This window comes from Aquila chrysaetos, chromosome 1, assembly GCF_900496995.4.
Source record: "Aquila chrysaetos chrysaetos chromosome 1, bAquChr1.4, whole genome shotgun sequence".
Classification (NCBI taxonomy): domain Eukaryota; kingdom Metazoa; phylum Chordata; class Aves; order Accipitriformes; family Accipitridae; genus Aquila; species Aquila chrysaetos.
In genome coordinates this window covers 30,977,238-31,004,683 of record NC_044004.1, presented here as the reverse complement: position 1 = coordinate 31,004,683, position 27,446 = coordinate 30,977,238, and the positions used below count along the sequence as shown (strand labels likewise).

Below are 27,446 nucleotides of genomic sequence, written 5' to 3'. Positions count from 1 at the left end.
TATATGGAATCAGAGACAACCAGGGCTTTTTTGCCTCCCACTATGCCCCAATCAATAAATTTACACTTCAGAATCCAGTTTCCATTGTCTGAGTGATGCTTTATAGCAAAGAACAGGATGCAAACCCCTGATTATGTAGATATTTTTAAAATAAACTATTTCAGTAATGGACAAATATAGCAATGCCCAGAGAAAAAGTTTCAAAATAATTATACTTAGGATAGGGCTACCAGAATATTCCAGTGGCAAAACTTGCAATTACTCAGAGAGCTGTAACTTTTAGTATGTTCAGATACAACAGAAAGACTGGGAGTTACATTGGTGCAGCAAAACCATCTCTTCCACTACAACATACATTCAGATACCAGCACGTTTTTTCCAGTGTAACAACATGTATATACCAAGGGTTTTTATCAGCATACACATCTACATCAGGAATCGCTCCTCCTAATGTTGCTGACCAGCACGCATATATATCAGAATCGGGAAACCTACGTTTCTGCCTAACTAAGAAAAACTTTTCTTTCCAAGCCAAGACAACAGGAATTCCCCTAACTTAAAACAGGTGGATAAAATATCATATATACTTACGTTTCCTTTGACCACATAATTTGAGTCATTCCTTATATCTCTTGCCAGGCCAAAGTCACAGATTTTTGTTATTCGACCATGAGTGAGAAGAATATTTCTTGCTGCCAGATCCCTATGAATGCACTAAATAACAAACAGACAAACAAACAAAGCTATTTTATAATATCCTGAACAGGCTGTTGCTTGGTTACATGTTTACTTAGCTATATAACTTACTGCATTATGCATTTTACGGCAAGCTGAAAGTCATAATGAAGCCATGTGTTGATAAGCTTACTCAGATGATTAAACATTCTGGTGTAGTATCTTTGCTATCATGACATTGATCCACACAGTTAAGCTTGTCTATGCATTTATTTTAGAAAAGACCACTTGTAGTCACTTTGAATTTTCTAGTGTTTCACGTTTGCGGCTAAAGTTTAATGTACTTTTTCTCTGACTTTTTATCAAAAAATCACTGGCTTGTTTCCTAACACAGGACACATAAGAAGAAAATGTGGTTTGTTTCTAAAATAATTCCAACCTTTTATGAAGTAGCTATTGTGGTTGAGGGGAAAGTGTTGAAAAGCTGAAAATAGGGAAAATTATGGTAACAACTTCAAAGCACAGAAGTCAGGAAACTGAATCCTATTTCAAAAATACTCCTCTGGAAGACTTGAATTATTAAGTACCTAGGAGAGTTTTATAAGTAGGCCTAAGTATTTGAAGATCGTGGAAATTTTCACGTGCCAGTATCTTTCAATGAATAGTCAAGCATTTAGTGACCTAGCTAGCTTATACTGCAGTTTTCACTTCAGAAGTGTGTATGTCTTTGTAACTGCAGCTCCAGAAGGGTGCCCGAGTTTCCCAGCAGTTGCATTTTCTTTGTATGCAACTGTGGAGCCCATGTGCATTTGTTAGAGAATGGAGGTAGTTCTCTAACAAAATGATCTCTTTTTCCATCTGGAAAGGAGAGCATTCAGCTCCCACTTTACTGATGGTATATAGTATGCAGGCCACAGCTTTCCAAAAAATAGCTGAAGACAGTTCAATTTTCTCTTCATTTTTTTTCCTTGAAATACAAAACTTTATGAGTTCCCTCCAAAAAACGACTTAAAATATCAAGAATTATGCAAATCAAACTCAGGAAATGATAACTGCAAGTTGCATAAGCAACTTGATCTCTGTCCCTTTTGCATGCTTACACAAGGAACTATTTTTAATGACAATTACTGTCTCAGAGGACTCTCCTTCACCTCCCAATCCAACATATTCTTCACTTTGCATATGAAAATTACTGTACTGAAGCAGTAAAGTGAAGGAACGGCCAAGCATTCAGCATGTCTCTGCCTTGTTCCTCCAGAATCAGTGCAGTTTGCATTGAATAAAGACTTTGTCCATTGGAGGAAGTCCTGTCTTGTGATTAAGGCACCGTGTGCTTAGTAAGGGAATTATCCCCCCAGGACAGGCTCCTATCCTGACTCCTACACAGAGGCACTTTTATGCTTCTGAGCCTTGATACACAAGTTGCAGAAGAGCAGCTGGGTACTCTGCACTGCTGGTCTGTGTGGACCCTCCCTCCCTGAGGGTATGAGGCAATGTGAAGCATCTTATCCATCAGCCCACACTACTCTGCATTTACTAGTTGGACCAAAAAGCATGTATGTACGCAATGACCAAAGGGGACCAAGCACAGTAATGTGTTAGTGCGGTACAACTTAACTCTGTGACAAAGCCGTTAATTCTGCACTGCTAAAGCGATACTGCACATTACTTCCCAATCTCACAGTGAGGTGGTGTTACATTCGTTATTGCCTTTGGTACTCAATGCCACCGTGTCTGTTTTTATCAATGGGAAGGCTATAAAGAAAACAGTCACTGAGAACAATGCATAGTGAATCCTGCGGCTACTCTACAGGAAAATAGGAAGAAATAAAGAATATGTGTGCTAAGCACTGGATGTCCTCAATAGTGAAGGGTGCAGGAGCCTGGTGAAAACCATTACAATCTGTAATATAATGTGTTTGCCTGTCAGGCCTGTTTTAAAGCTGTTGATAGATGAAAAATAAACTAAGGGCTTTGGAAGGAGGAACAGTGGGGGAAAAAAACAAGTGCAAGTTTTAACGTGGACTTCCTTTGGAGCAGAATTAGAGCCACATTTCCCACTACTAACACAGGATCCCAGGATTACCTTATTTTTCTCAAATTGCCTAAGTTTGGTTTTGAGCTTTATCCAAGGTGCACCTGTACTATCTTGTGTCTATATTAGTTACAATGTTTACATGTTAAATGGCATTTTTCAAATAAAATGGAAGAACAATCATAGGAAGATCATAATTACACTGTGCTTAAGACTTCTACTCTTTATAGATCCCTTTCTGTTATGCAATACCTCTCCTATGAAACGCAGAGAAATGTCTATTATGGTCAGGGTAGCCAACAAAGATTCTTTGTGGGTCTCTAGGCTGATTTTATCTTTCCAGAAAATTAAAAACCAAGACATATCCTGTGCATTAAGCCATATTGCTAAAAAAAAAGCACACGATGTGATAGTTCCCCTGTTTAAGGCAGTATTCTGCATGAGAGAAGTAGCAAGTGCAGCGTTGTTTAAAACTCATGCAAATAGATAGATTTGCAGCAGTCTTCATACTGTTCTTTAGTCTGTAAACTCTCCAGCAGTGCCACAGAGAATATATCCTAAACTCTCAAGATTTAATTGTTTTTGAAGGTGTCCACATGTTGGGTTTCCAGTTCTTTCCTGAATTCCATTTAATTCCTATACACCAGAGAAGACTGAAGAAATAACTCCTTGGGGTTTCTATGGGTTTTACTGCCTCCAAAGCCATCAGGAGTTCTGACGAAACTACCTGTGTGCTCCAGGAAACAAAGGAATGGCTGGAGATCAAACCCATAAGAGCCACCACCCAAGCTAGGCAGGGTTCAACTGCACTTGCCGTCTCCCAACATATGACATTATTAATCAGTGCAGCCTCGGGGTGCAGCAAACATACTTCGCTGCAATTCCTCTCCTCTGGCTCTTCTCTTGACATTTCTATGACTGGTTTCTGTTCATGAGCAAGGCCACTGATTCTACTAGCCTGAACTGTGGATAGGCAATAGCACTGCTTCACACTGACTACTGTGCACCCTACATTCTGTTTTATGGGATATAAAACGCCACTTTTGGCCAATGAGCACAGTACAGAACTCCAACAGTAGCCAAAGCTTCACGTACAAGAAGGAGCATACGAGTTTGCAGTGCTTGTTGAAAAGAACACAGAAAGAACATGTGGATCACATTAAAACACTGAAAGTGATGCTAAAGGAAATCAGAAATCTACTGATTCTGTCCAGCTCTGAAAAATTCTTCAACTTACATTTTTGGAGGCAAGGAAGCTCATGCCCTTTGCCACCTGGTAAGAAAAGCTTAGTAGGTCTTCAACATCTAGAGCAAGTTCATCATCTTCCGACATAGAAAGGGTAACATCCTGATCAGTATAGGATCCTGCACAATACAAACAACAACAGCCTTTGAGTGGAGCAAGTGTAATCATTTAGAAAGAGAGCTATCTTAACTTTAAACAGAACAGTGATCTGAGTAAGTACCAGACTAGAGTCACGTAAATAACCCATCACCAAAAAGCAAAAAATAATCCTGATACTCCATTTAAGTGTGGAGAAATACAAGACACTGTAATTTAGCATATTGTTATTTCTCAAGCCTTCTCATATCAAGTAATGAGTTTTAATTGTCCCCATCCATGAGACAGAAGTGTGATAAAATTGAAAAAATGTATGAAGCCACTCTCTCTGCACTCCCACCAGCAAACAGAATTCCTTGTCACTGTACTCACCAGACTTCACGGGTCGTTTTTTATCAGCTTTTGGTGGGACTGCATATGACACTCCTGGTTTCATGTCCATGTACTCATTGGCAACATCACTGTACAGGCAGCAGATGAAATGAAACATAGTTTAATGAAAAAGATCTCAAAAGCCATCCAAACAAAAAGCCAAGGTTACACCAACCTCCTGAATATAACGCTTTACAAATGATCAGTAGATTGGAAACTCATGGGTGTGTAAAAAAGATGAGGAAAGGCCTGTGCAGAAAGAGAGGTTTGTCAGTACAGCTGATGATACATCTCAAAGTTTGGAGTTTGGCTCAGGTGAGCAAACAAAACTGTTCATACATATACTGTTTATACAGACTTCACTCTCTATAAATTAACATCCAGATGTCTCACAGGATCTGCTAGTGCTTCCTTCTTCTGCTTAGGCCAACTTCTACCAGAATATTTCAGCAACTCAAGTGGCAATTGAAATGCAGAAGACAAATGGTAACAAATGTTAAATTCAGAGATTCCCAAGTTCCACAGGGGATTTGTATGTATTTCGAAGAATCAGCCAAGGCTTGGGACAGGCATCTGCTACATTTTTTAAGGTTAAGTTTTCTTATTGCTATATATAATTCAGATGTACAGATTTTCATACTATATGGTTTATAGATATACAGTTAGGCACCTTTAGAAATGATGGATATACTCTGGCATTTTTCATGTCATTGCCATTAGAACTCATATACATAGCCCTTCCTTAACCTGAAATATCTGTTTTGCTCATGAACAATAAATACAGCCACAGAGCTAACATGGAAAGGAGTAATGAGATCACCAATAGCTTTAGTCACCACCAGAAACACATCTGACGCATTGTCCTGGTTTCAGCTGGGACAGAGGTAATTGTCTTCCTAGTAGCTGGTATAGTGTTAAGTTTTGAGTTCAGTATGAGAAGAATGTTGATAACACACTGATGTTTTCAGTTGCTAAGTCATGTTTATACTAAGTCAAGGATTTTTCAGCTTCTCATGCCCAGCCAGCAGGAATGCTGGAGGGGCACAAGAAGATGGGAGGGGACACAGCCAGGACAGCTGACCCAAACTGGCCAAAGGGGTATTCCATACCATGTGACATCATGCCCAGTACATAAACTGGGGAGAGTTGGCCAGGGGGGGTGGATCGCTGCTCGGGAACTAATTGGGCATCAGTCAGCGAGTGGTAAGCAATTGCATTGTGCATCACTTGTTTTGTATATTCCAATTCTTTTATTATTATTACTGTCATTCTATTATTACTATTATTATAATTATTATTTTCTTCTTTTCTGTCCTATTAAACTGACTTTATTTCAACCCATGAGGTTTTGTTGGGTTTTTTTCCCCGATTCTCTCTCCCATCCCACTGGGTGGGGGGATAGTGAGGGAGCAGCTGCAGGGTGCTTAGTTGATGGCTGGGGTTTAACCACGACACACATTTAGCAGCTGCAATTTTACACTAAATACCAGTATGAGAATTTGGTAAATACTCTGCCATTAATACCTCAATTTACAAAATGTTCTCAAACAGTGAGATTCCTTCACTGAAAAGAGGCACACCTCCGATGGCAAATCACAGCTTTGTGTTCATCACCTCAGTGGTCCCAACCTCTCTGGGGCATCACCAGCTATCCGTATATTACCACGGCACAGTTTCACCAGTACTATGTCCTGCTGGGACATAGGACTTTACCACCTCCTAAGGGCCTGCCTGGTTCTTTTGTGTCTGCTAACACAAAGTAATGGGCCCACTGGGGCAATAAACAGACTACTAATAAAAATGGGCAGGTATTGTAACAGGCCCTACATTTTGGTAAGCTATGTCTCCCTCACTTTGCAAAGGGAAGGAGCAAGCAGGCAATCTGCTTGGAAACGTACTTGGAAAGAGCTCTGGGCTGGTATCTAAAACAGAGCAGTTAAAAATATACAGATGAAGTAACTGAAAAAAACCTAAGTACAAGAGCAATCTCAGAATCGTGACATGGGTCGTGTCATCACAAAATTTAGCGAGCTATCGGTGGCAGCTTGCCTGTGATATTGTAAGGTGCTGGATTGATTTTGTAAGAAGTCATTTCTGAAGGCAGGAACTTAGAGGAGCTCAGAGTATTAACACCCCAACACTGGGGGAATTGTCATTCAAGCTGCTAAATGAGCACTGCCAATGTTTAACAGGAACGATAAACACAAATACGTACAAAGATTGGAGCCAAGGAGTTGCATGAAATAACTACAGGAAATTTGATAAAGAAGTAAAACAAAGAGTGTATACAATCAATTGCGCTCTGTTAGAATAAACCACCCACTGTACAAATCATCTCTTTAATTAAATTGTTTCCTTGCACAGCAAAGAATCTTCAAAGCCTGCTGCATGAAAGGTTTCTCCACATCGCTTATCCCTAATAAACTTTGGTATCTCCTCCTTCCCGATCTTCTAAAAACACAAGTAAGTTTCAGCAGGTCATACTTACGCCGCAGGCTCTGCCTGATGCAAAAGGTTCTCGTAAACTGCTGTTTCTGCATGTTCTTCGTGTTTTGGACAAATAAATGAATCTCGTTTCCGTCTCAGAAAATTTAAAAGATCACCATAGCAGCAATATTCTGTAATCACCAGAGTGGGACCTGTAGTTGTATGTGAGGTTTAGAAAGCAGGTGAGTATTGTTTTTAAAGCAGAAAACCTTACATAAAGATAGCACTCAGCCAAGCACACAGGCTGGGCTATTAAAAATCATACTGCCTATCACTGTCTAGACTTGAAAAGTTATAGAAAAGTAACCCAACATCTTCCCTTTCACAGATCAGCAACTATGGTCCAGCTAAAGCTGTGTCACTCCCAATTAATTTTCCCCGCCGCGATAGCATTGCATTGTACAAAAATTAAACAAATAAGTCTTTTTCTCTTTCTTCACGTGATAATGTTTCTGGCCAGACACTTCTGTTTGATTTTGCTCACTTCCTGAAGGAAGTTATTTGTTCCAAACGTTAGAGTAATTCAAGCTTCAAACATTAATCCTTTTGATTCACTTCTGTTTACAGTAGAGCTTCACACTCCTTCAGTAATGTTTTGGAAATGATGTAGAGTGTTATATTCTGCAGTATAATAGGAAAAATCATTCAAACAGAACAGCCTGCTGCGACAGAAAACTACATTGCACAAGGTCTTTAGAATATTAAAATGAAATCGGAAAGGAGAATCAAGTCATCTCCAGCACGGATGTTTATAGATCAAATATATGTTTTCTGAGTGAATGACTCCAGCTATGGCCCTTGAATATGTAATTGCACTGCGTGTTATTTCATCTGTAAGGTTATTCTGTGCCACCGTTTCCTAACCTCACTAGTTTATTTCCATTTTTCTGCAGTTAAAAATTATAGCTTTCGTAATAGCAAAAGCAGTATTTGTGGTGGGATTTTCTTACAGATGCCACATTTTTTCAGCTGTGACACAGTCATGCACTCAGGCCAGTAAGTCTACTTTGTTGACTCCTTAAACAAAACTGTTTCATCCTATTTTTAAATCATTAAATGTGAAAGCCAGAAATGTTTTGCCTCCATCTAAAACTATGAATTTTTACAAGCTCCTTTTCTTTGAAAAATGAAGCAAAAACTTAAAGAGCAAATATTTGTGTAAGAAGCAGCACCATCTTTCATATTAAAATGCACATAAATTAAAAATACAGGTCTGTATCTTTCTACATTGACACTTCAGCTGTTTTGTAGCTTTTATTATGTATGAAAACAAACTTATTAAGTTAATATTAAATGTGAAACACTTGGGTTGTGCAATAGTTTATTTGGAAAATCCTTTTTCTCAACTTTCTGCTGCTTAGAATTTGTAACTTCAGTGGTGCCTTAACAGATACATTTACAGTTTAAACAGAAGGCTGGAAGACTATACAAGACAGGCCTGTTGACTTCACCTTGGATACCAACAAGAAGCCAGTTCATGTATCTTTTCTCATTCGTGAGAAAGTGTGGTTGAGGAAAAAACTCATTTTTTGTCATCTCTCAAGAAGAAAGTGCACAATGGCTCACATGAGGGAGAACGACAGCAACCTTCCTGTTTAGCTGCAGCTACAGGGGTCTCCTTACTGCTTTTAGGATAAGCCTAAAATCTAGTTTCAGTAATTCACAGGTGATATTCATGATGATCTGCAACCTGCATAAGCAAGAAATATATTTAAGATTTCTATATTTAGCAGCACTGGATACTTCTTCACAAGGTTCCTCCTTCTGGCAATACAAAAGGAACAGAAATAATCAATAATCTATTGATAACCCCACCTCCAATAGTGCAAGCTCCAAGCAGATTCACGATATTAATGTGGTTTCCAAGGTAACTCAGCACTTTAAGCTCTGACATCAAGGCTTCTCTTTCTGTTAAATGGGCACTTGCTGCAAGGCAAAGCACAATGTTCCGTAGGTAACACACCGACCAGAAGGAAGTAAGAAAAAATTGTACAGTATATTAGAGCAACTTACTTTTCAACATCTTTACTGCTACTGTCATAGCAGCATCAGATTTAAACAGACCATAAGCAGTGGCTTCAACAACTTTTCCAAAAGCTCCAGCACCAAGGGTTTTACCTAGTAAAGCGAAACAAAATAGTCTGTAATGACTTGGAGCACTTCTTCCTGAAGAGTTCAACATTTTATTTTATGATATCAAGGAAGCTATTGTAGATATGCCTGCTTGCTTTTTGTCCCAAGGTAAGTATGAGCAATTATCACTATTTGCATTACTGCACAACATATTTTTGACAAAACGCTGCTGTGTTTGACCAAAGTCTCATCTGAGACCTGAAGGTTTCACCTTGCAGATGAAGTTAAATAAATCTAAACTAACCAAAACTCAACCGGTTTCTAGGAAATTCCCATTTGTGATCATAAGGAAGTTGTGTTGGGTCTATGTAAACATAGTTGTTTCCATTTATTTCTTCAACAACTTTCCATTGAACTTCGTATTTGGGTTTCTGGAAAAGAAAGGGAATGGCTGTCACTACCGAAGCCTCCACAGGCAGCTCACAGGCTTTCCTAACTCAGGCAAAGGGGCTTCTGATTTTACCTGCAAATGTATGTACACGAGGATCATGACTATGATGCACAACAGTCCTGCAGCGACTCCAAATGCAATTAGTAAAGGGGTGAAAAGGGTATGGGTACGGATTTGTTCTGGAAAGAAACAAAGAAAATTCTGCTTAAATACTGAACAAGCAAAACTATCTTAAAAAGATGTAGGTGAAACCCTTTCCTTGGTTCTTCCTTGTGAAACACGGTTTGGGGCTTTGACTTTCCCAGATGTGCTCCAGGTACATCAGAATGGCTTTCCTGAATGAGCTGTGGGGGACAGAGCTGGCACAGAAACCATCCAATTTGTTGCCTTGGGAGTCTCAGTTTCATCAATTCTGGAGGCGTGACGCCAAGATCAATTAATGCAAGGGGTTTGCATGATCTCAGTCAAGTTAGGTTAAAGAAAGAAGCCTTTTTCTCAAGTCCTAACTTCTTTTCTTCCCCGCCCCCCCCACCCCAAGCATGATCTCTGCAGCACAGTCTTTACAAGTAGAGGTTATGCCGAGTAGCAAAGGAATACCATTCCAGTAAAACCCATCTGCCCCAAATCTGGCTTATTTGTTTATATGTTATATCTGGGTGTAACAGAGAAAAAAGCAGCAGCAGAACATTTGATTTTGCAAAGAAGGGCACAGATTTACAAACACATTTTGAGGCATCTATGTTCTAGTGCCTTTTTTTCCCCCACAAACCCACAAATACTGCTATAAAACTCGTAAGCCCTTTTACAGTACGTTGTTGTTACTTCTTTTACAACAGCAGGGCCCTTAGGCTCTAGGCAAGTTCGAGACCGCATATTTCCTGAGACATTGTAAAAAAATAAAAAAAAAATGCAGTCTTTCCTTGAAAAAAAAAGTGATGGCCTAAATAGTCAAAACAGACAACAGCAGGAAAAGAAAAGGGAGGGAGAGAGGAAAAGCCAGTGTAATGCTGTAGGTGGTTTGCCCCTGTGCTGCACAGACAGAAAAAAACTAGCTACCTGCTGCACTGCAGATCTGGAGCTGTAAAAAGACCATACCACAGTATTCAGTGAAAAATTGAAGCAATGCTTTGACAGGCAGAACATGTAGCGCAATGCATTATACAGTACCGTAAACTTTCTCATGGCAAAGGTAAACCACTTAAAATCCTCTTACAGAAAGAGCTGAACGGCACCCACATTTTATGGTCTCATTCACTCCAGCCGTTACCTTTAATAGCAAAGTTGAAGAAAGCAGAGCTCCTGTCCCCATTGCTGGAGGCCTCGCAGCACACGGTGCCAGTGCTCCTCAACATGCTGGCGTTAATGGTGCTTTCAACCAGGATTCGTTCAAATGACGGCACTGATGAATTTGTGTAACTGATTTTGACATCCATGGGGGATATTGTCGGTGAATCAAAACACCTGGGAGGAACAATACTGACAATTACCTGCCATGGATTGCTACCTGGAATGAATGACAGGTCCTGCTGCTGAGGCAGATAGTCACTGCCAGACCATCAGATAACTAAATAACACCGCTCTACAAAGTGGTTCAGCTGAAGATCTTATCCTCTAAAATTAGCCTGCTCACGATGTCTCATTGTCTTCTGTGTAGTGGGTGAAATGAATACATACACCAAGCCTGACCCAGCTGGACACCATGAGGTCTTTGCGTTTGCTTTTGGTTAGAGATACCTATGGGCCTCTCAGTCCACTACGGGTTTTGTACCATTCAACCCGCATCTCCAACTTCAGCTTTGAGCAGTTGTGGTCTATTACCTGCTCTTGAAAACTTCCCCTAAGCAGCGCTTTATTACAGCCCCAAAAAAATCCATGATGTACATACAACACCATCAAGTTTACATGCAGCCAGAAAATAGCAGTTCTGTTCTCTCAAGATGCTGCCTCTCCTTCATATGTCACGTCATTACTATATGAGCATGCAACTAAGATTAAAAAAAGTGCTATTGAAAAACATTAATGAAATAACAATTATTTTAGGCATAAAACAAATTATGTGGGTGGGAGACCCATGACTTGCTAGTATGAGACCTACAACCATGGTGGAAGTCAAAAAAACCCTGTAAAACGTGCTTCACAAATGCTTACTCCACAGTGAAACTCTACAGTCTTTTTAGAAATGTGGTAACTAGATATCAGGTTTTATTCATAGTAACTCCGGACTTGTTTACTTGTGATACGCTTCATGTGAATAGAAATCTAATTACTTTATGCCTTGAAAAATTATATCATTACACAATAAAACAAAAGATAACAGCCTTATTCACAAGTGATGCTGTGACTGTCATTCTGTGAAACTGCATACAGAACATGTGTCATTTGCGGCCAAACTGATACAAACATTAGCTAGCTTGCAGCAGAGAGAAAGTTTGGCTTTTACTTTTCCACAGCAGAAAATGTTGGTTATTCCCCTTGCAAGGATAGAATGCAAAGGGGAATAATGAAACGTACCTCTGCCTTCCCTCAAACCACTGCAAATAATGCAATGCCAAAAATTATGAAAACAGTGATGCAACATCTGAACATAACTGTTACCGAGTCATTTTATGTTCTTAATTTTTAATTATAGATTGAGTGTGTTGCATCTAGAATAACCTTTGGGAACTCTGGTTTACTTAACTCACCTCTGCTCAGTTCCTGGGCAAAAATACCAGTATATGGTAGGGGCTGGGAATCCAGCTGCTACGCACTGGAGAATACCATTGCTAAGTATATCCAGAGTGAGAATCTCCGGTTTTGCTGCAATAAACAAAAATGAGAGTTACACGTTAGGGGAACATAGAATTTGCATTGCCATTTGTTCTTCACCCCAGCAACTTGTGTGCATCGTCATCCGTGGAATTATTCAGGTGAACACAGCTTCACATGTTCAGGGGTGTCCAGGTCTGAATTGGTGTCCTGCAAGCACTGACCATCTGTAAAAATATCAGTTCTTACACTGAATGCTTGGGCTGGATTTCAGAAGAATACCTTACCTCCACTGAGTATTTGGTTTGATGAAAGATCCTAAACCAGCAAAGCCCAGAGCTTAAACAACCCCAAGAAGTGTGTGCTTAGAACAACAGTGTGGTTCCTGTTCCTGCACAGCATGACTTTACCCGCCTGTAAAAATGACAGTTTCTTCACAGTTATAAGCGTACTAAATCTGTCAAACCACATCTCTCTTACATCTGCCCTGTATTAAATATTACCACCGCAGCCAGAAAAGGAACTACAGTGCAAGGCAACCAGCGCAAACCTCCCCGACCCCACAGAGGACATACGTCCTTCTAAGATACCGCTACTGAAATGTCTGACTGACTGACTCTTTGAAACATTGAACGCAGAGGAAACTAATATTTGGCTGAACATATTAGCTTTCCAAATGATAATTCGTGACTGCTGTGGTACTTTAGAAACCAATCTAGACAGCCAATGCCTCCTGCCACGTCCTGCACCGGAGCTAGTCCTGCAGTTGGTTCAGGAGCTGCTGTTTCAAGTATGGCAGGAAACCTGAGCGATCAGACAGAGTTTACAGTCATTAGTCTAATGTCTTTCCAACCATCACCAACACAGCGAGATGTTTTTTCTTGGCAAAACTTGAATTAGAGGCCCTATTCCCCGTAACTACCTTAGATTCCTTGCAAAATCACCCAAAAAGAAGTTAATGGAAAAACCAGACTATATTGCAACGATGCTGCTCACCTGACAGGTACAAGTTAAGAGTCCATTATCAGTTAATACAACTTTACAGAAATGTAAGATGAACTAATATTCTAGAAAGTAGTGAAGCCGTATAGACTACAGTGGGAAAACGCAGATTTATTTCAGATAAAATCCACGTACAAAGACTGCATGCTGTTAGTTTTTAATGAATATTCTACTTGCTGATTAAATTAGAGCCAATAAAGCACACGTATATTCTCAATCACATAGCATCTCCTCATGACTCATGTTACAGGAACTGAATGTTCTTTCATTTCTAAATCCGCATGTTGTGTTTTATGCAAACCACCAAGAACCAAACATTGTTGCAAAATGTTGAGACGGATTTTCAGCATTACTCATTTGGTGAGGAACTTTTTGACAGTGCACAGCATTTCACCCAGCGTCAGTCTCATGGAATACACATAAGTCACATTTCCGAAACTCCTACCAAAATGGCTGGATTGTGAAATTGTAATTAGCTAATCTACTACCCATGTGCCATTTGTTTAGGTATATGCTACGTTTTAGGCAACGTTACAACACAATGTAACTCAAGAAATGAAAGAAATGAAAAAATCAAATATAAAAGGGATATGAACATTAAGCCCTGAAAAAAATATTGTGCCAGAGTTGGGCTGCATCTACCAACTTCCGATTTTGAGTGAGGGAAACAAAAATGCCCACGTAGTCAGGCTTTTTCCGCTGTAAAAACCTAGTGCGATAAAAGCCTGTCTACATGGCCACGAGTCCACGGGGACTCATCCTGCAGCAGCAGAGGGAGACGAGATGCCGCGCAGGGTTAACGCCTCCAGCAGCCCGGGCGGAGTGGTCCAGCCCTGGTGCCATGGGAAGCTGAGCATGCCGTCAGCAGCCTCCCAAGAACCGCCGACCTGAGAGCAGCTTTACCCGTGATGTGCCTGCCGAAGTGCTTTGATGTGGCGATTAGCGCGATCAGCATCTCCCCACCAGAACGGAGGGCTCCCAAGCCTCTCCGGCTCAGAGAAACTAAGGGATGCGTTTCACTTGCGGCTGCAAAGAGTCCCCCGCAGGCAGTACCCGAGGGGACGGAGGCGGCTGCCACTGCCGTCCCCCTGGGCTGTGCCGTTTGCCGGCTCGGGCCACGCGCGCGTCTCGGCCCCTGCACCCCTTTCTGGCAGCGAGAGCATCTTCCTCACCCACCAGCGTAGGTGCTCCAGGGGATGCTGGAGCAAAGACGGACTGGCTTTCGCTAACAGATGCCAAGCTGTCACCGAGCATCTTCTTTTTAAAAGAGATTTTACTGTGCTAGATTTTATGACTTTCACTGCCTAATTACCCCTCGCATCAGACACACTCTTAATGATTAGACTTTGCTTACTGTTTTGGCTTTAACCCTTTAAATATTTAATGTTTCATTAAATTGCTCGTCATATATGCATATTGCCTTCCATAATCAGTCATTAGATGTCTTCAACTTCTAATTTCACTAAGTCTATTAACTGCTTTTCAGCTTTTATTAATGTTGATTCTGAATGTATCAAAGATGATTTATAAGAGGTCATTCCTATTTTAATTCAATACTCTGTATAATAACATCATGCATTTAATTGCTTTCTATTACTGATTTCCTTTTCTTCATCGTTAACAAAGTAAATGTCTAAAAAGTAACACTTAATAGGTATTGTCTGTCATCACAGTCAAAGAGAGAGGGCTTTCCTCCTGGAGCTACATTTTCTGGATTGGAACAAATCTTTTTATGATATCATGGTGACTCCTCATTTGTTCACTGCATAGTCCAATGACAGGAAAACCGCTGAGCTTGGCTTCATGTGACCAGTTTTCTGTTTGCAGCATGAGCCCCAACTGCATAGATAATATTTTGTTGACTATAATTATGCCCAGATATTATTTTTCACTAAAATCACAAACTAGTTGGAAGATTCCTCTACTAATTGCTAGACATGCTGTACCTTGCCACTCTGGAGATTTCTACAATTTCTTAATTGTAACTTAGTTCAGCATGCTGCTTGTCAAGTTGTAATTTTCTTTTTGGCTCCTAATTTCAGAGCTCCTTCCTTCCTTACTTCATGTCACATTTACTATGAATTACTACTTTTTTTTTTTTGAAGCAATTTAGTATTGTTTCAGATTAGCATATGCAATTGCTAAATGTGTTTAAATCCAAGGTAAGTATTTCTACACTGGGCTTTTCACTCCTTTCAGCAAATGCTTCAGCATCGATTTTTGTTTATGTGAAGACATTCTCCTGATTATGAATCCTGTTTTACCTGTTTGATTACTTTCTGCTGATTACTTGCCCAAGCTAGATGTGTAAACATCATGAGCTACATCTCAGCAATTTATGTGAAATCCCCGCTGACAACAATGCCAGGTCAGGATGCACCATTAGATCAGGATCTGACCCACCCACACGACTCACCTTTGGCAGTTACTCTGCTACATCAAATACTATGGTACGTTGTCGTGCAGTTTGTGTTTCATACCTAAATGATGAGCATTTTACAAGCCACTGAAAACAGGTCAGTCTTCCTAAAACCAAGCCCCTAGAAGGATCAATCTATTTCACCTCCTCTTTTCCAAACAAAAAAATATTTGCAGGAGCTTAGTCTAAATGCCAAAAGAAACTCTTTTTGAGTCAAGTGTGCCAAATCCATCTGCTTCGGCAATGGCTGCAGTCCACCCAGGGCCAGAGCGCATGGTAACGTGAGCTCTTGAGACTGCTTAAATGTCCTCATTGCATCCCAAGACTGATCTTACTACTTACAAGACCAGTAGTTGAAGCAAGAGGGAAGAAGACTTGCATACTGCTGGTTGTATGGACAAGCCATTCAGAAAAACTAAACCGTATGCTCTCTCTTGCCTTGGCCATCCTGCTTCACCATGGTCTTCCTTGTCTGACTTCCTAACCATGATCTACAGGGATTTTCAGCTTTTATCAAACAGCACGTTCCTCAAAAGCGGCAACATGGAGCTCTGCACCAAGAACTGACACCTGATGATGAAAAAACTGTGGGTTGGTTTTTTTTTTAGTTCTTGTGCCCAGACTGCTCCCAAGCAGCCTGCAGAGCTTGGGAGAGCTGGGAGGACCATGAACAGCCCCTCGCTCCAAGCACACATATGATGCTGCACGTCAAAACCACCATCCAGCCTTGTGTGAACTGACAGTTCCACAGGCAACCTGCAATTTCTCCCATTCCTTCCCAGAAATTAAACTTCTGGCTCAACAATTTGCTCCGCTAATCTGTAAAATAGTAGAATTATCCCTTGTGACTGTGACCCACACTCATCCACGGAGGCAAAGGACATCTGAGGTTGCCAGTGCCCTCATCTCAGAAATCACAGCTAGGAAATGGAAAAGGCACAAGAATACAAATGACAACATTCACAGATGAAGGAAGCTGAAAGGAGTCCAAGTGACATTTCTAGACCCGAACTATGGCATTGCTAATAGTGACACTACAAATGTTGATGTTCAGTGATAAATAAGAAGAATTCAGAAATTAACATCTAGGATTTGGGGCATTTGTGGAAGTCTCAACAGTCCTCTGCATAAACCTATGCCTGGAGAAGCAGAGCAGCAAGACAGAACTGTATTTGCAGCACATTCACCCACTTTCTATACAGTTCCTCCTGCTGGGCTTGAAGGCATCATTGTCTACCTCACCTTAGTTTCTCCCATTTGCCTGCAGTTCCCTCCTGGTTTAATTTTCCTTAAGCTTGGCCTTTAGCAGCTGCCAATATTTGTCTGCTGAGAGCATGAAACGCTCTAACAGGATGGCTCTGCTAAGAAGGACAGGGTTTGCTGAAGATTTAATTGAATTCATTTTGAAGTTTAGCTTTTGTCTTGAAGAACACTGTTTGGAACTGAGACCGATGCTCTTTTTTAACAAGCATGTCCCGAAGATGACAGCACACACGTCTGTAAAGCTATGCAGTTTCTCTAAAACAATGGTGATCTATATTATTATACAGAAGTATTTAGATGCCAAAAGCCACAAGTGAGTAATTCTCCTGACAAGCTTTCAAATTCTGCATCCAACTCAAACAAATGAAAGACAATTAATAGCTTAACTTGGTTGCCAAAAATGCAAATTATAATCCCTGTATATCCTGCTCCACCTTAAATTATCAAAGGTTTATGGTACATGCTTATTTTTGAGATCGTGCTTCCAGGTGCTACAGCTTTTTTCCTGTATAAACTATCTAGCTGCTCTCTGGTAACCTCTGGAATACATTCGCTAGAATGTAAGGTCATGCTGGATAGTAGGTGGATTTGTGTAAGTACTCTGCACTTTTATATCTTGACATTTAAATAGTTTTCCAGCATGTGCTTCACTTCAGAAAGCCTCTCATATGCTGAACCACACTGTGACATCTTGTGCATACATTATGTTGTATAAAATACAATGACTGTGATAATGAAATATTTCAGACTGTTCACTTTACTTACTTTTCACATAGACATTAAATGTTACAGAGGAGCTGGCATCAGAATTGGACACAAAAAATGTGTAAATGCCTCCTTCTGTTCCTTTTAATCGGGTAAGGTGAAGTTCACTTGTATAACTGTAAAGAAAAAAATTAAGCATTACTGATCCTCACAACTTGCGGTGAACAGACAATTGATGCGTGGAAGCTAAGGAGTGAATTATTAGCGTGCTGTCATCTTCTGCAGACGCTGTCCATGTGGACACTCTTATCTTGCATTACAACTGCCCTTGGACTACAGCATCCAAGAGTTTTGCCACTTCTAACACCAGGGTGTTAGAATGTGTGCCCGGGTGACAGCTCAGCACCCTGCTCAGACCACTGCTCCTTTTCTCGCTGAGGAAGGAACCCAGATACACAACCCAGGCCACACGTGCTAGGTGCTTCACTGGATTTTTGGAGGACCAGGGCTCAGGAAAGAACGGTGCACAGCAGAAGAAAAAGCGTAAGCTTTTGTCCAGAGCATTGGGCTCTGCTGTGGTGGTAGAGGGAGTCTCCGCACACAGACAACTTTAAATTCTTATTTTTGCTTATTGGGCAGGAATGGCATCTTGTAGGTGAGTCGTGAGTATGTGGCACACTGGTCCTCAGGTGGTGTGGTTAGCTCAATGCTATTCCAAATCTAGGTTAGCAGACTTTGCACCAGTTACTGTGGTAAGCCACGCGTACTACAAGATCTTTTATAATCACAATTTTCTCACCATCTCCACTTTCCTCTTTCCAGAGCAGACTCTAGTTTGCTGTTCCAAAGTGAAATCGATAGCACTTACAGTCACTCTTATTACCTGTTATTGCCCACAGTCTTGAACTTGACATAATGGTCTGATGAATTCTGTAATGTTTCGTTCATGTACGTCCAGACTTCTTCCTTCGGTTTTGGATATGCCTCATATTCAACTGTTAAATTTCCATTTTGTCCTGCATTTATATCTATTGTGGTATTCATTGTTGCAAACAAACGGACAAATCCTTTAGCTGACGGCCATAAGAGGAGAAGAAAAACAATTTCAGGGCCATTTAGAAGATTGTCAGGGCTCTAACCACACTTAAGACTACTTCAAGATCAGTGATCAAACATCCAACTGTGAAACAGGAAACCTTATCTACAAAGCAGAACTTGAACCCTCACCTGCCATAACCAAGGCCACTAGCTATATATAGCAATGAGGCACAGGACTTAAGGGAGCCCTGAGTGCCTTAACAGAAATAATTCCGTCTTCTGGTGATAAATATACCCTATTTGCTTTTGGAAAAATGCAAGCACGTCTTTGATTCTACTCAAGTATTTACATTTTTCCAAAAATCGGAGTTGCTAACTGTCTGGTACAAAAGAAACACTAAGAAAAAAGCAAGATCAATTGATAATTTATGACAATATACTAGAGTATTTAAGGTTTCTTTGTCAAGTGTAATTAAGACCAACATTACAAATGAAGCTATTGAAAACTGTAATTAGAGAAAAATGTGCTAAGTCCACAGGCCTGGATACCAATTGTCTTAAACTAAGGCATTTCTGTGAATCCACTGCTGGGTCTTAATCTTTTATTTGGCAGATACCATTTATCATTGTGCAGTTCCGCTCCAAAATATCACGTGGAGCAGCATCCTTACCGCAGTGATTTTAATTTCATTAATAAACTCATCAGCTTCAGGATTATTCACTTTGAAAAGGCAAATTTTTCAGTCCTATTACACAAATTCATACGGGAATTATCAGTTTGACAGGCAGATTGCAATTACAAGGAAACACATTTACTGAGAGAGCTTGAATATAGACCAAAAGTCAATCTCTGATCCCTGCTTCTTCTCACTTTCTAGTAATCAAACTGCTGTGGCCAGCTGGGCACCTGAGCTCCGGAAAACCAGAGCCAGCGGGGCTTGGTGAAAGCATATGGAGCTGCCAGAGCACTTGACAGATGCTTTGGAGAAGAAAGGATGAAGTAAACTCGCAGCAGGCAGGTATGCTCTAAAATGCTCTCCATCGCTAGAAAAGAGAAAAAGGTTTTAAATCTGGAAACTAAAGATTTTTAGTTACTTCGCAGAGCTTTTTTCTATTTTCTGCATAAATACAGGATCCCCTATGCAACTTAGATTCAAAATCGGACCCAAGAACCTGCAAATAAAATTTTATGATTGCACTATCAGTCCCCAAAATGCAGTTTTAGAAACTGTTTACATTTAGATAAATTAACTGTTAAAAAAAGTAATTGGGAAAATTACCAAAAATACCCATTATTTTTTGTAACCTTTTTGGCTAACGTTAAAGCCACACTATTTAGTATCTGATACAATCCCAGGATCTCTCCAGTACACACCATACATCACTTCCCAGGACCCTGGGAGCTGGCACAATTCAGGTAAATGTAGTCAGTTTGACAATGAATGGTGAAAGGCATCCAGAAGCCAGAGTTTATTTTCAGTCAAATTGGGGGGGGGGGGGGGGGGGGGGAAGTATCTTGAAAAGGAAAGATTCCAGCTTTTCTCTGGCATTTTTTATTAAATACAAACTTTGCATTTTACTAAATACAAACTTGTTACTTTATTATCTACTTTTTATAATGTCATGCTCTATTTTAGTCCCCAGACCTTCCAAAGTCAATTCTTTTTAAAGCCACATTTGCATACGTAGTAGTCCTAAGAATTTCTGTAGTTAAGAACTTCCCTCCTCTTACAATAAAAGCTTTCATATTGTTCCTCTTGGGGGAAAGATTTTCTTTCATACTTCACACTGTTTCACTCTTTTACATATGAATTTAGTCTCTCCTGTAAAAAAAAAGAGGAAAACATCCCTGTCCTTATGAACCCTACCCCCTCGAATGGCAGAGCAAGGTTAAGGGCATTCAAACCTCTGCCACTCTGCTGAAGATCTGACCCACACAGGTCAAACACTTCTGTTTTCTTTAAGTTACCAAAGAAAGCAAAACAAGGAATATTGCAGGAGTATCTGTGCAACAGAAAAACAGATCTGAAAAGGAAAAAGGATGCAAGGCTACACTTCCCTCAGTTACTACACCCTTGAATGGTAAGGAACTGAAACAGTTGAAGCCAACTACGCAGACTTCTTCAGAATTATATTATTAACTATACCAACATGTCCTTAATTGTCCTTAATTTATTGAATTAGCAGGTTTCAGCAGCTTTAAAATTCAAAAGGCACTGTCTGTCACCCAAGTTAATATACAGTAGACTCTAAACGAGTCTGTTATTAAACAAGAGGAGGCAGACAGTTTGCTCACTGTTAAGGGACACAATCCAAAACCTGTGGAAGTGATGGATAGTGGGTTTACCACGGGGGTGAGGCCCGGAACAATTTCATGCTGACTATGCACACTGCAATGTTCCTCACAGCATTATTTTAAACAGAGGTACATGTATAGCTTCTACGTAAAAAACATTGACATGCCGATGTCAGCAAAATTTCCCATGCTTGGAAGGCAGGTATTAAAGATACGCTTTGTGCTTCTGCTGCCAAATTACTTAAGCATAGGGATAGTACCAGGCAAAGGTAAATTAATTGCTTTGTTAAGACTGGATTTAATTTAAAATTAAACCTGGAAGGATGAGACAAACCAGAGAGATGGAAACACGGTTGGGTGGTTGTTCTAATATCACATTCCAACAACATGCAAAGGGTTATAGAAATTAAAGTGGTCATACACACCACAACACTTCCTGAGCCATCCCATATGGTACCAGTCAGCAATAACCTTTTAATAAAGCAACTTTGCTCATTGAAGTTTGGGGGAAAGGAAAGAGATGAAAGAGAAGGCTCCCCAGTGTTCTCACTTTCCACCTCCCACTCTTAGAGATGTTAAGATTTCTACAGGAACTATTTACCTAGTGCTTTCAAGGTTACTGTGGCATTGGTTTTTCCAAAAGGGTTTTCTGCTTGGCATGTGAATTCTCCAGAATCATTAACTCCCACTGAACGGATGTTCAATGTTAATTTCCTTTCGTATCCATAATCACCCAAATTTCTGCTTTTGCTTGTAACAATCTGTCGGTAAAAAACAATTAACATCTAAAACACTGTGTATGCAGCATCTTTCCTAGATAAATTAAAAATAGAAGTAATTATAACTTTGCTATATTAATATTCATAACTTTAAACCGGAATAATAAGCCAGCACGACAAACCTGTCACTAGAATCTCTCCATGCAAAACAAGTGTATGATCAGCTGTCTTTGGGAGATAATGTCCTCTCCTAAGTCCCATACCCTCCCCTTATTCTTTATTTTTGTCCTCCTCAAGCTCCACTGAACTGTGTGTGTGTGCAGGCATGTGTGCATATGTGTGTGTTCACCTCCCCCGAGAGCGCCAACTGGAGAGACCACCCCAAGCCACAAAGCTCAAACTCTAATTTCTTCAAATGTTTCAATCATATGAAGAAAAGAGTATTGTGCTCAAGGTCATACCCAGCTCACTCGGGCTACATTTCTAATGCTGATGAACGTGAGGAACCAAGAGAAGGTTTTACTTGTACTAGCAACCCTTCTAGCTGTAGGGCTTGATGCAAAGTGACCACTGGGTCTTGACTTTCCTAATGCTCAGAAGCTGCAGCTATTGTAAAAAGTCATTGCAACTCTGATGTGTGGTTCACCACTCAAGTGGTGCCTAAAAATCACCGAAGTCTCTAATGGTTGCAATGCTTCCCATTGAACAACTAGACAGAATTTAAGGTGCCGGAACTTCATTTTAAACTGGGTTGCTCTAAGACCTGAGTCCGCAGCATCTCCTGATTACAGCCATACTGCAGAAAGACCTGCAGGCAGCAGGCTTTACACAGCATCCTTCCTCTGGTACCCACTCTGATTCTTGGTCCATAGCAATCTAGATTTATTAATCTTAAAGGCAACTGGAAACTTCATTCTTTTTTCAAAGCATTAAGTATATCATGACTCTAAGCCTCTGTATGCATAGCAAAAATAAATGCTTTGAGGTGTTGACTTCAGTTTCTGTGAGAATGCTCAGTGTGGTTGGAAAGACAGATAAATTTACATCGATTAATCCAAATGCAGACCTGGACTTTTAATGATTTTCTAGTACAATGATTTCAATTCTTGGAGGTTCCAAGAGCTTCTAGATAAATTTAATCTTCTCAATGCAATTTTGCTTCCTCCTGAACTATAATAATCACAGATAGAAGTTTGTTCTGTATGGATGTGCTTGCTTATAACAAGTCTCCTAATTTTCAAAAGCGGTGATAACTTCAGTCATACAAGGAAAAACTGGTTTGGGTTTTTTCCCTCCCACCTATTCAGGACAAAACATAATTCTGCATCTATTTACACATGAATTTTATGTATTCTGTTTCAGGACAAAATTTAATTTGATAGTCAATATTTAAAAGATAGCATACCCTGCTATTTACCAGAAAGGACAGAAAGGTCAAACTTATTTGGTCAAAAATATTTTCCTCGTAGCTTTTACTCATAAAATGAAAAGTGATAAAGCACAAAAACTTAAGGGAATGCCCTGATTTCATCACACTGTAACAAAGAAAAGGGAGGAGAACGAGAGAAGAAATGAAGTTCTCAGATGAAGGACCTGCAGTTGACCTTGGCACAGGACCAAAAGCCCCATCTGCATGTCCCACGCTGCCTTCATGTCATTTAGACCTCCTCAACCTTCGGAGCTGCGAGGTGGGATTTCTGAAGCGGCACACACTTAGCGAGAGCAGCTCTGCCACAGCCAGTGGATTAGCTAAGCATGGCATGCCTGGCCCCAGGGAACGGGCCTCCCGTTCACTATCTGTCTGAGGAGATGTGATTTAGCCAAACATCACAACATCACAGAAGCCTTTTTTCCATACATACATGGACTGCGAATTATGTATTCTGGTCACTACCATTAGCAGTAAAAGAACAGCCAATTAGCATAGGAGCATATACAGCAGGAGTTACTAACAGGTCTTCCCAAGGGCTTTTAATTAATTTAAATTTCAGGGTATACCCAGAAGACCAAGAAGCATCCTTAAAAACAACCCAGTGCCTGCTGCTCGTTTCAAAGGCAGAGCTGGCAGTATGTTGGCTGACCAGGGGAGGGGATCTCTCTGCCCCTTGTCTGCAAAATAACTGTGCTGCCAGTAACATACTCTCCTGGAGCACTTAGCGGGCCAATAATTTAATTTGGTGATGCCAGGCAGAACCTTCATCTATCAGTACAGACAGAAGCCAGTTCACTGGTTCATCTTTCAGAACTTTGCCAGTTAGTAAGGCACACCATGTAATTTAAATGAATTAATCATTCCTGTGAATGCTTACTACTATTCCTGTCACACACAATCCCATGCTAATTAGCAGGTATTTTACTGTTAATGATAACGACTAGAATATGTAATTTGCAGTCCATGTGTTGATATTTGCAGCTCCCATTGATTGCAATGTGATGTGTAGGCACTCCGTGCTTCCGTATTTAGGCAGCCCAACAGAGGTCACCTAAACTTCACACTGAAAAGCCTAATTTTAATTTCTGTTTGGGAAGAGAAGCCCATGCAGATGCTTTTCCTCCCAGCCATCCGCATGGGCATGGGACAGTTGTTGCTGGCCCCTCACCAGTCTCTGGGATGCAGGACCTTTGGAAATGCAACAAATCCAAACTGATATAGCATCAGGTATCCAAGTCAAGCACGTGAATGTCTACAGAGTTTGTGTACTGTGCTGAGGCATACAATGATACAATTAAAGGAACTCACCCCACTTTTGTGAGAAATCCAACTAGCTTGTACGCTGCTATCCACATCCGTGATTATGCATGTAACTTCAAATTCTTCCCCTTCCTTGAGAAGCTCGTAGCTTTTGGATAAGGTGATGACGGGAAGAGTTTTGTGAACTGGAAAATAATTTAGAAGTGCGTTACTTTTCCTTAGCTGCAGAGCTTCCAAGGGGGGATAAAAAGCAACAGTCATAAACTTTCCAATAAAATTTCAGGCCTCTGAGAGGTATTAAAATTTCTTTAACATACTACACAGTTGTTCCTTTACAACAAGCACATTACTGCTTCAATCTCCCTTCAAATTACACTTAAAGTTAGATAATACTTGTTAGAGCATAGCAACTTGCACAAAGAAACTTGAACGATGTTGAACCATCAATGAGATGACTCATTCCATGACAGCGATTAAAAAGTTGCACTCTGGAACCGAAAACACAGTGAGGATCAGCCACTGAAGAACCGCAGCCTAGCATTAACTGCAACTTTTAATTACAAAATACTACAGCAGACACGAAGTACTGTCTGATACATCCCTGAAAAGCCCCTGATGGACAGTCTAGGAAGGACAGGTACAGCTCAAGGACTTCAGCACACCTGCCCCTGAAAGCACCACAACTTCTGCTCACGGTAATGGTTCACAGAGGTGGCTGGAGTCAAGACCGTGGACAAGTTTGTCACCCAAGAGGTAGGTGGTTACAAGCAGCTGTGGGCTAGCTGTATCCCTGTTCTTCTTCAGGGTGTCTTCTGTCAACAGTCAAGTATATCTGAGGACTATGTGTCTCTTATCTCTGCAAAGCTCTTCCTCTGTTCCCTCCACAGATTTTTCTCTGTTTTCTTCATCCTTTATTCAAATTTTCCTCATTTATGAGACTCCAGTGAACTTCCCACTAGGGCTTTTACGCAGGAAGACTGACTTTCAAACCGTGAATGCAACATATATCAGATAAGGTCTTCCAGACTCTCTTCCTGCCTCTGACACAGGCTTTGTAGTTGTCTTAGGTAAATTATACGAAACTTAGGAAAACGCAATGCTTTTCAGCCATTCATACTTTAACAATAATGTTTTCCTCATGGTGCTGTAAGCGGCTATGAAAGAGAACAAAGAAACATGTTTGCTCTCTTCAGATATAAAGGCTCACATAAAAATCCCCCCCCGGCATTCAGCAGTACCCAAGAGACAGGAGGAAGCCAGTGCAGAAGGCGTGCTGTGCTCTCACCCACCAGAAAGATCTACGGACAACCAAAAAAAAAAGCCGTAAGGCCATAAAGCGCCTCATTGTTTTGAGAAGGGCTGGACATAAACACTCCCTGTGCTATTGTAGCAGGGCTGGTGTATGTCTGAGTACGCCTGCACAGCTCGCTGTTTCATGGATGCCTCTTCTGTCCTTCTGCACTAGAAGCTCAGGCCTGGGGGTCTGAGTGCCACAGTTACGATTACAAAAACATTGCCCACCAAAGGGTCTTGCACTTAAACCTTCAGCCAAGGAGAAAGTGGGAGTTTTACCTGGTGAACTTAGTAACGACCAAACACTACAGCACGGTAATTAACACCGAGGATGACAATGCTGCTTTGCTGCTGATGGCCTTCAGCAGATGCTTCCACTTACTGCACGCTTCCCCCAGATGGAGAACGTGGGCAGAGCACCCAGGTCCCATCGGTCACCTACGGCTGCCCACCATAAGTGGGCCACTGGTGATGGATGCCAGGTCAGCACCCTCCCATCTGAAGTCACCACTCCATCAAGAAAGTGCAGACTTTTATCCCATAAAAAAAATGAAATAGTCCAATACTACAACTTGCACTCTCCTATGTCAGAGAATTGTCAGCTATGTTAATCAACTGCTTGCTTTCTTTGGCCATCACTGAAAAAACAGTTGAAAAAAAAACTCGTTACAGAACAAACAAGAAAGACAGCAAGAACGGACTTGATTTTTGTCATCAAAAGAGAATGCCAGATTAAACCTTTGTTCTCTTCTCATTAATTGAAATTTATTATTCATTAAAATTCACTGTATCAGAGTGTCCAAAACACCAGGAAAAAGACTGCTTCAATTTGCTACAGCACTTGAGATGGCCCCGGCTGCCCACCCCGTGCCCCGCCACCGAGGAGCACGGCACCGGGCAGGTCACACAGCCCCAGCCCCGGAGCAAACACCAACGCGTCCCCTCATCACGCCACGGGGCAGCCCTCCCTCACCAGCACGAGGGGGGCTGCCGGCGGCGGCCTGGCCTCGGCTCCCAACGCCTGGCACAAAACAGGCGGCGGGGGGGACGCGCGCCGGCCCGAGCCGTGCACCCCCTTCTCCAGCAGCAGCCTCGGCGGCACCGCTGCGATGGCACCGCTGGCGGCTGGCTGCCTCTGAAAGCACAAAGCCAACCCACGCAGCCCCCACCCGCCGCTCTCCCTTCGACAACAAAAAAGCCCCATGGGACGCCTCGGCCGCGCGGACAGAAATGCCGCGGCCGCCAACACAAACTCCGGGCGCGCGGTCTCACGCGTGCGCACGGACGGGGGATGCTCCCTCGCCAGACCTCACCGCAGCCTTCGCGCTGCGCACACGCCTGAGCGGAGACACGCTCCCAGCTGCAGCCAGGGGTTACTTCGTTCAAAGAGACCCACAGCTACGTGGGGAACAAACTCACTTACTCGCCCCTCAGGAAGCGCTGAGACAGCCCGGCTTGCTGAACCGCTCCCTCCGCTTCTCTCCCGGGTATTCATGCAGCGGATGAACGACACGCGGGGTAACCCTAGGCTCCGAACTGCCCAGACAAAATCAGCCCGTAATGTCCTGCACGCCCAGCCATCGGGCTTCTCCTCCTTCCCAAACCCACTTAACCACCCAACCCTAGGGCACAAGGGCGCGTGAAGGTCAAAGGTAGGGGGTCATCAACAGGTTTCCAGAGCTAAGTGTTGCATCTGGCAGCTCAGCCACAACACACTCCTCATCATGATCTGGGCACGTTGTTGCTGTTGTGACCATCCTCACTCATGAAGACGGAGACAAACAAGGGCTCTCTGCTCCCCCAAGCTCTGCTCCTCCACTGAATCTCTCTTCTTTA

General features: G+C 41.5%; 1 protein-coding gene across 1 annotated transcript in view; it reads right to left on the bottom strand.

Moving 5' to 3' along the window:
• The window catches only part of KIT (KIT proto-oncogene, receptor tyrosine kinase), a 59,713-nt gene that overhangs the window by 8,107 nt on the left and 24,160 nt on the right, over positions 1-27,446 (bottom strand). The window contains exons 4-17 of the mRNA XM_030023439.1: positions 24,366-24,502; positions 21,508-21,667; positions 18,456-18,645; positions 17,633-17,748; positions 12,120-12,234; positions 10,703-10,896; positions 9,508-9,614; positions 9,289-9,415; positions 8,925-9,029; positions 8,727-8,837; positions 6,913-7,063; positions 4,425-4,513; positions 3,948-4,075; positions 592-714 (exon numbers count right to left, since the gene is read on the bottom strand). Of these exons, the coding sequence (XP_029879299.1) occupies positions 592-714; positions 3,948-4,075; positions 4,425-4,513; positions 6,913-7,063; positions 8,727-8,837; positions 8,925-9,029; positions 9,289-9,415; positions 9,508-9,614; positions 10,703-10,896; positions 12,120-12,234; positions 17,633-17,748; positions 18,456-18,645; positions 21,508-21,667; positions 24,366-24,502 (1,853 nt within the window). The remainder of the gene's footprint in view (positions 1-591; positions 715-3,947; positions 4,076-4,424; positions 4,514-6,912; positions 7,064-8,726; positions 8,838-8,924; positions 9,030-9,288; positions 9,416-9,507; positions 9,615-10,702; positions 10,897-12,119; positions 12,235-17,632; positions 17,749-18,455; positions 18,646-21,507; positions 21,668-24,365; positions 24,503-27,446) is intronic.